This window comes from Notothenia coriiceps, unplaced genomic scaffold, assembly GCF_000735185.1.
Source record: "Notothenia coriiceps isolate Sejong01 unplaced genomic scaffold, NC01 NC01_scaffold00026442, whole genome shotgun sequence".
NCBI classification, from domain to species: Eukaryota; Metazoa; Chordata; class Actinopteri; order Perciformes; family Nototheniidae; genus Notothenia; species Notothenia coriiceps.
The window spans coordinates 58,397-67,708 of NW_011359143.1; the positions used below are offsets into that span (position 1 = coordinate 58,397).

The 9,312-nt window shown below is 41.5% G+C and overlaps 1 protein-coding gene across 3 annotated transcripts in view; it reads left to right on the forward strand.

Annotated features, from left to right (window-relative positions):
* The window catches only part of LOC104957187 (nesprin-2-like), a 50,632-nt gene that overhangs the window by 16,334 nt on the left and 24,986 nt on the right, over window positions 1-9,312 (forward strand). For all 3 annotated transcript variants that reach the window (XM_010784794.1, XM_010784796.1, XM_010784795.1), the window contains exons 17-18: window positions 863-1,021; window positions 2,373-2,539. In XM_010784794.1, the coding sequence (XP_010783096.1) occupies window positions 863-1,021; window positions 2,373-2,539 (326 nt within the window). The remainder of the gene's footprint in view (window positions 1-862; window positions 1,022-2,372; window positions 2,540-9,312) is intronic.

The window sequence follows — 9,312 nt, forward strand, 5'->3', positions numbered from 1 at the left end:
CAACGTGAGTCAAAAGTAAGTGCAGCTCAATGAGACACTTAATTGTCTTTTATTAAATCAAAGTTGGTCATCTGACTTGTTCGAGACAGTCCTCACTCCTGCAGACGTTAGAGAGCATGCTGCATTTGAACCAGAATTCACTCTTTCTTTGTCTGTTTCCAGGTCATTAGTGTTAGGAGCCAGAGCCTTTAATGAGGAGTTAAGTTAGTAAATGTTGTGTAGGACTGAAGTGACCAACAGGTCTGTGGTGTGGGGGGGTGAGGGGGGAACAGAGGGTGACAGGAGAGAAATGTTGTAATGGGCTTTTGTATGGAAATGAGTCTGGGGGAGGGGGAGTGATGATACTCACTATCACTTTTAAACTCTTTGTGTTGTTTTTTTGTGGTTATTTTAACTTGTAGACCTGTAAACCAACCTGCCCCTCTAACAAAAGTGGATGTGTGCTGCTCCAGATAGGACATGGGAGGTTAAACAAAATAAAGTGAAGCTAGAGTTTTCAGTTTAGTCCTCATCTAAGAAGCCTTTTACTTTGCGCACCATCATATCGTCGTGGACAATGGGCCTCCGAGTCCTACCTAAAATGGTGAAGAATTATCTCCATATTTAAAAGACGATCACATGTCCCCTCTCTATGATGGCAGGCATTCGCAGTCACCTTAACCTTTGACCATTTGGAACAGTAAAACATTTTCTAACATGCATCCAACTTCGTCACCCCTCCCAACTCTGCTCACAAGACAAATCAAGTTGATATGATTGGACCACATGCCTCTGGCTCATTAGTAGTAAGGATGTTAAAGATCCATCTACAGTGCAACTAGCATCTTATTCATGTTCTTTCTCAACATCCTTTTTGTGTCAGGTTTCAAAGCGTAAACAGGAGATCGAAGACCGCCTGAATGCTTGGATCATCTTCAAAGAGAAGAACAAGGAGCTGTGTGAGTGGCTGGCGCAGATGGAGAACAAGGTGGCGCACAACTCCGACCTCAACATCGAGGAGATGGTGGAGAAACTCAAGAAGGTAGGAAGCTTGAAGCGTAGACACAATCCCATTCAACAGTGTTTATGTGATACAACAGATAACCACTAGTTACAGTGGACTGAAGATGGGATTACTGTCACTTGTTTTGATGGCTGTAAATTCATCATCCATGGAAGCTGATGATTCAAGTTTATTGTGTGAATGGATTGGTCCAAACAAGAAAGAGATGTACCTTCAATCTGACTTTTGGAGTGAATATTTAAGAAAATAACTTTTGGGTCCAAACTATCTGTGGTTTTTGTCATTACGATGACTTTAAAACCTGTCCAAATGTAAAATAGAAGTTGCTAGAAAGTTCACAAGGGCTGACAAAAAAGTTATTTGTTTTGTCCTTACAATTACAAAAATCAGACACGTATCGGCATAGCTCGATGCGTATTTGGATGAAGCTAGCCAGATTTATATGTTTGTATATCCGTGCAAAATTTGACCTTGTTTATTACATATAAGTAATACTTTCTGTCAAGTTCTCAACAAATGTTAACCATTTTGTGGGTGATGGGATTCTAGAGAGCGTCATATCGCTCTTTAATTGTAACAAGTTGTCGGCAATACACCAGTTTGGTTTTGTTTTATTTCGCTGTGTCACGCCTGCTCACTGGGCGGGGCAGGGTCTGGGCTTTTCCAAAAGCTGTGTATTCCCTCCTGATCGTTAAAGAGACGCCAGCTGTTTGAGCCCCAGCAGGGCCACGCGGGTTTGTTTTGTGTCCAGCTCACGGCCCCTTTCATTTGTCACGGTGTGGGGAGGGGACGAGGGGGGGGTGTGGAGGGAAGTTGAGGCAACTGCTGTTATAGAAACTCAAACTTATTGCCCTGCCAGGGGGTTCAAACCTTTTCAGGACAGGAGCTTTACATTTAGTGTCTTATCCACGCAAGATCCCAGCAGGAGTTGTTACTTCCTGGCAAACTTCCAAAAAGTCGTTTTTTCTAGCAACGAGTAAATCAAGTTCAATTCAAGTTTAAGGTCTCTTTCAGGAGTAGAGCTTACCCACGTTCTAGGCTTTCAGGATGCACTACATTTCTGGTTGAAAATATAGTAAGTTGACTCAAAATTATTAATGAAAAGTAGGTTTTCTAAGTAAACACATTTTTCAAAGAACATGAACCTTTTTCTTTTTTATGATTTCTTTAAAATCTTCTTTGTATCCTTACCTTAGCCAGTATGAAGTTCTAACGCTGTCCTTAAAGTCAGACTTCTAGCAATTAGAATAAATCAATTCCTTAAATCCTGCAGAGAAGTTATTAAATGTAGTACTCGTAATTACTGTGGTTTGAATTGTAGATCTATAAGTACTTATTTCGTTCTTTTTCTCCTGTGTTTCTCCATTAGGACTGCATGGAAGAGATCAACCTGTTCAGTGACAATAAGACTCATTTGAAGCAGCTCGGAGAACAACTCATTACAGCCAGCAACAAGACGAAAGAGACAGAAGTCAACGACAAGCTGAAGGACATCAACGACCGCTGGCAGCATCTGTTCGACAACATAGAGGCCAGGTAGGAACAGCTTTCCATGTCTAGTCTCGTGTTTATGTTATTGGTTTCTCCTCTGAGAACAGGAGCAGAGCACAGCTGTTTATTCACTGAGGCTACAGATTTAAACAGAAAAGCTGCGAGCCGACAGAGTGATATTATTAATCCATCAATCTCATTCCGCTACAGAGCGCAGTGTTGTGGCTGAAATGTACAGCTTAGTGTCTCCTTAATGCTGATCTACATGAAGCAGCACTGTGCAATGTGACTGACTGGTAGAAGTACAATGTGAACATAAGCAGTTTGAGTGAGAGGAACACATTGGCTGATCTATGGTGGGGTCAGTTAGTTGATTGACGGTGGTCAAATCCTGCTTCTGGCTGCATATCACATGACAGTTAGTATGTTACATTACACACATAGGAAATACACACATGAACACAACCAGGACCTATACACCATCATTAGCGGAGAGGTGTCAGTGTGAAGTGGCTGCCAGTTTGGGGTTTGGTGCCTTGTTATTGGGAACTGCCACGGAGGTAAACTAGCACCTCTTAAGTCTGTATTTGGTCCGATCAGGTCTTTAACCAGTGAGCCAAGGTTCCCAAGCCAAGTCCCTACACACTACTTTCTGTTCTTCAAAAATCTGGCCATTCATTGGGTAAAACAGGTGTGATTTTGTATTGATGGGTTTGAAAAGTTATCAATATTGCCGCTTGGATCATGGCTGTATTTTACCAGTGACAGATGGCAGAAAGCAAGCTTGGCCCATCAATAGTAATGCTCCACATTTGGACTTTTAATACTTGGCTTCCACTTTTAACTGATGCTATATTAGGAATGTTTTTTAGTTTAAAGTGCACTCTATATTATGTTTTGTATAATAAGGTGTTCTCACTGCTTGGCTGGTAGTTGATGAAAGAGATTTGTTTTTAAATATCACACATTAGCTGCGGGGTTTTCTGCACCTTTCCCGTCCTTTTTAAGTAACTTAGCTTCCTCCTCATCAAACAGTACAGATATTATTATTGCTGTGTCCTCGCTGTGCAGCAGAATGGATGCAGAGTGTTAGAGTGCACCACAATTATCCCCACATCTCTGGCAAAAACAGGACAGACAGGGAGTTTAATCAGAATTCTCTCCAGATAATTGCCTGTAATGGGACTATAAAATGATAGATGGAAAGTTTATAAACTCCACATTAAATCAGAGAAAATTGAACTTAATAGAGCTGAGCAACAGTGAAGCCAGATGGGTTAAACCAGCCAGGGTGTGTGGGGGGTGGAGCTGACTGATCCTCCATGGGAATGAGTGACTTAGATCTGCCATATGGTGGCTGTTTAGTGACCAGTTAGTGTCTCTCTTCAGGCTCTTCTTTAACCCACATTTAGCATTTAAAGGTCCCCCAAATAAATGTTTTCAGACTCTGACTCTCTCATTGGTTTCAATGATAAGTTAAAGGTAGGGTAGGTAAGAATGGAGAAACCAGCTCGAGTGCGCTACAATTCGAAAGTTCGCAGCCGGAAAAAATCTGCCCCTTCCTTCAGACTTCCTTACAGAGCCCCTCCTCCAACACACACGAACGCTCAGATGATTGGTCGTGCTTGTTATAGCTCCACAGCTTCCACAGATGACATGTTTGTATGGATTTATTGTCAAAGCACTTAATATATTCATTGCTATCGGGAAGTTAAGAGCATTCCATGGAATATAACAAAAAGTGTTTCTGAAGTGAATTACCTACCCCACCTTTAACCCAGATATTTTACATTTAGCACTTACAAATGTAGAGAGACAGGTTCCTACGAGCTTAAAACTTATGGGCATGTCTGTGTTGAGAGTTTAAGAATATTACTATTGGAGAGTTATTTTCCACTGTATAGAAGTGCATGATGAAGCAGATGAAGCACAATCAATTAATCCCCAAGCCTCAAGATATTCATGTGGAATATATTATAACAGAATATATTTTAACATTATATTCGACTACTTCTATTATACTCTATGTGAACATGAGTTCCATTTACTGAACAATAAACACTACACCTTTCAAATCGATATTTGTATTGTAATAACTAGAGCTGTCAATCGACAGAAAATAATCTGTTAATATATTTTGCCCCAGTTTCTTAGCCAAACAACTATAGAGATTTCCTGATTCTCTTTTTTTACTATCATACATAGGTGAATATATTTGTATTTTGGACTGAAAAAAGTACAACACCACTTTGGGCTTTGAGAAACTGATTTGGACATTTTTCAATATTTTTTATTAAATTGTTAGAATAATAGATAATGTAAACAATCTAAAGGTGCAGGCCTAGTCAACAGGATTAATGTGGTTGGAAATATTAAAACTGAGAGCTAAATATAACTTCAAAATATCCACTTACTTTAGATATGCCTACGACTAGTCACCAGGATCTCCAGTCAAAAATAAAAATGGACCAAGCGGGTTTTTATCATGATCGTCAGGTTATTAGCACAGAGAAGTGCCCTCCATCTGAAACAATAGATGGGGGACCTGGAGAGACACGCTGCGTGACACTCAACGCTGGATTTGCCCTCCTCTCAGCCCCCCCCCCAATCATCATCATAACGGGGCTAAGCCTGTTAATGAGCTGCTGCTGAGGCACGAGCCTTGTGTCTGTGATGGAATGTGCAGAAGTCACCCTGTTGATTCAGATTTGATTATTCCACAGACACGCTAAATACCAGCTTCTGTCAGCGCTCAGTTCATCACAAAGGTCTCTGGACACTGTTTGTGAAAAACCTTTCTTTATGGAGCATGCTTGGACTTGGGCCATTGTCATGTTGAAACAGGAAAGGGCATTGCCCAAAATGTTGACACAGTTGCAGGAACACTGTAGACTAAAATATCATCTGCATGCTCTAACAGAGGTCCAAACCAGGAAACAGCTTGCATATCACACATTTAATAGCACTTTACTGAGTTTATTTGGCATTTATCATAATATAGCTAGAGAGCCAAAACTAATAGTGGGATTTGAGGCTCAGGATCTGCAGTACACTGGAGGGGGTGAAGAGCCTTTAAGCTGATAAACGTGGGGAGTCTTTACAAGCGGCTTAACAGAACTGGGGAAGCATTTATCTTTTGTATATGTTGTTCCCTCAAAACCATTGGAGCAATATGGGGGGGATGACATTTGTGTTTAGTGTTTTCCCCAAGCCCAGCTATTGATTAATGATGAGCAACTAAAGACAGGACTAAAAGTAACTTTGTAGCTCAGTGGGCTCCAGCCCTCATTAAACCGCAGTATTTTAATCCGCCCGTACCCTGCATGCTCAGAGAGGACACCCCCAGACCCTCTGAGTTAAAATAATATATATGCTGCCAGAAGCTAGTTAGAATAAATGTGTGGCAGTTTGATTTTAGTGGTCTGATTCATAGTTAGTATTACAGGAGCCCTATTCTATCTCCCTTTCCTTTAGTGTGTACTACTTCGGCAACATAATGACATCATTATGTAACACTCACGCTCCTATTAGCTTACGCTCCAACACACTGTATGTGTTAAGGGGTGGGACATCTCCAATCAGAGCATACTGGGCTCTGGTTTCGGACAGAGGGTGAAAAGAGGTGCTGCAGCACAGGCAGTATGAGAACAATAAAGAGCTTTTTGAACATTAAAGCGTGGAGACATGTCACAGGAGAGACACACAATACAAATATGGACCTGAAAACATTCATAATATATCCTCTTTAATCCCTACTCCATTTCACTCTTTTCTTTCCATTATCACCTTCTTCTACATTACATGAAGAGTTTACTTCGAAGCCATGAAGTGTTTTCATTGGTCGGTCCATTGCCAGAGTCCTGAGTCACGCGTTTCGATAAGCCCTGGTGGAGTAGAAGAGCTGTTTCAGAGCGGGTGACGAGCGTCCCTCAGCCTTTTGTCTGCGCCTCGCCTCAATAAGTAACGGCAGAAGCCTGCTGAGGTTTGACTTGCACAGGGATTAGATGCGTTGACACTGGCCCAATGCTCGCCTTTGTCCCCCAAAACAAACCGGGTGCTCCGTCACCCGCACCAGCAGCTGCCGTCTGCTGACACGAGCCTTTGTGATGACGGGCCCTCAGCCTCGGGGGCCACCATCCTCTCTCCTCATTGTCTGAATAAGACGCTTGCGAGGCAGATGTTTGTTTTTAAAAGTCTGTCTCCCTACCTCCTCCTCCATTTCTTCTCCATCTCCCTCACAGCTGGTACTGCAAATCCACTTCTTTCAGTGTACCACAGCCTGTTTTTGTTTCTAAATTGCCGATTTGTAGTCGTAAATCTCAAGTGGCGCTTTGGCAGTTTAATGCTGACATTGGTCACACACTGCTCTTTTTCAACTATGCTCTCTAATTTTTTTAAGTGGTTGTAGATCTGGTTGTCATGGTAAAAAGAGCGCACTCCTCTTGTTGTTGACTTGGCTCGATTCACACAGTGATTTGTTAAGTTTGAACAAGGGATTGTGGGTAAGGATGTGGTTGCCTATGAGTTAATGTTTTCTGTGTGTTTAGCAAATAAGGTAAAGTATAGGTGTGGGGGGGTTTGTTAAAGAAGAGGAAATAGAGATATAAGAAATTAGATGACATGACTGACCGACACTTGCTATGAGGACAGAATGACATTTAAATATTACATTACATTTCACTTGTTAGACACTTTTATCCAAAGCGACTTACACACATTCAGTACTGTGGGCAATCCCCACAGGAGCCATTTGGGGTGAAGTGTCCAGCTCAGGGACACAACGACATGCTGACTGCAGTGGGACTCGAACTTGCTACCCCCTGATTCGAAGTCCAGCACTTTACCCACTGAGCCACAGCCGCCTCGAATATGAATATGAATTGAACACTGGCAAAGTAATATTAATAGGTTGAATTCACAAAGAGGTTCTCCTTAAACTAACTGGTTTTCGATCAAAGAGAACACATTAAATTCAACCAATGAAGGAAAACTTTGACTGGATTGTGCTTCAAATATTACATCCAGACTAGCAGCAGTTAAATGAATAAACAAATAGACTGCAGAACTTTGTACACTAAGCACGTGGGAATAAATCAGACTGTACAATATATGATTGTGTTGACATTATGAAATAAGCAGCAGAATTCTCCATTAAATGAAAGAAAGAATGATGAGGAAAGAAAATATATTAGGTTATTCACTGTGAGGTGCGTTGGCGAGTGTCCGTTGGGCTCACATTGGACATTTATCAGGGATTCAATCGGAAAATATGAGAGAAAACACTTCTTGATATCATTACTTTCCAACTCGTTGCTGTTTTGTTAGGCGTGCGATTCTCCGTCTGTCGCACCAGGTGCAGAATTACATTACAATCATTGTAGCTCCTGTCTTAAAACAGCCATTACAGTGACAGATAGATGAAGACTATAATGTAATACATTTCATTTGAGAAAAGAGCTTTACATAAATGTGTTTTCGTTTGTTTTATTTGTGTGTTCCTCCTTTCTTTCTCCACCTGTTGTCACCTTAACCATTCTGTCCTGTAATATAAATCTTGCTTTGCATAATCGCGCTTAATAACACTGGACCGCAGGCTGGTTGATTGAAAATGGCAGGAGGCAGATGGAGGTTTTTCTCACTGAGGTTTCCCGCTGAGTCAACAGATTCTACCCTGTTTGCCGTATCCACTAACAGTAACAGCGATGGACAGCTGCACCTGTAATGTGCTCAGGACCTGCAGACTGACTTTAATGTGCTTCCACTTCTTGGTTCCTGCTTGATGGCTCTGCTTCTGGTGCAGGACTGTTTAAAGGGATATTATAGCCATACAGATGGTTTGTTTCCAGCGTAAATATGTACATTTCTACTCCAAGGTGCCACAGTCTTTAGTCCTGCTAAGTTGTCCATGCATTGAAACATCAAAATATTTGAAGAAACACAAAGAGACACTTCTCCTGTCTCTCAAACATCAGATTGTTGCATTAAGTGTTGGAGTGCATTGATCGAGGATATACAGATATCTGACTGTAGTCAAAGCGGTTATATGGATCAAATAAAACACCCTAAAGCAGTGTTAGTGAAATCACCCCTCAATAGATACTTTTTATATACATGACATTAACATGCGTCACGCATTTAAAGACTCAGATTACATGACTGAAGTAACAAAAGATAAATATGTATAGGCTTTTAAAAGAGAGAGGGGGGGAAGAGTGAGAATGATGAAGCTGAACAGAAAAGTAATTTTCGTATTACCTTATTTATTTATTTTTTATCAAAAGGCTTGTTTGTCTGTCTGCTGCTTTTGAAATATGACGATTTCTCCGTATTATTTAATAAAATTCCCAGATTTTAGAATGTTGTTCAGCCTTTTTTGAAAACATGTTCCGAGGTATTAAATAATACAATCATCATAAAATAAGTCAACACATGAATTGATGGTGAAAACTATCGTTGTAGTCAGTTAGATATTTTCCAAATGATCTCCTGATGCTGTGTATCCTTGGATGAACCTGCATCCAGATGTGTATAGAGAGGAGGAGGAGACAAGCAGACTGCAGAGGGGAGGGATGGAGGAGGTGGGGGNGGGGGGGGGGTAGTGTTTGCTAGCGGATGAGCCACCGCCATGGAGTAGCCTCTTCACCAGCTCGTAAGTACCTTTCTTCCTCATCACCGACGCAAATGAGGCTGAGGCCGGTGAAAGAGAGCACATCGGGTGTTTTGTTGTGATAAAGAGGAAGAGGAAGAGGAGGAGGAGGAGGAGGAGACATGGAGAGTAGGAGGTGGGGGGGGGGATGGGCTGGGCGTTGTGGGTGCAG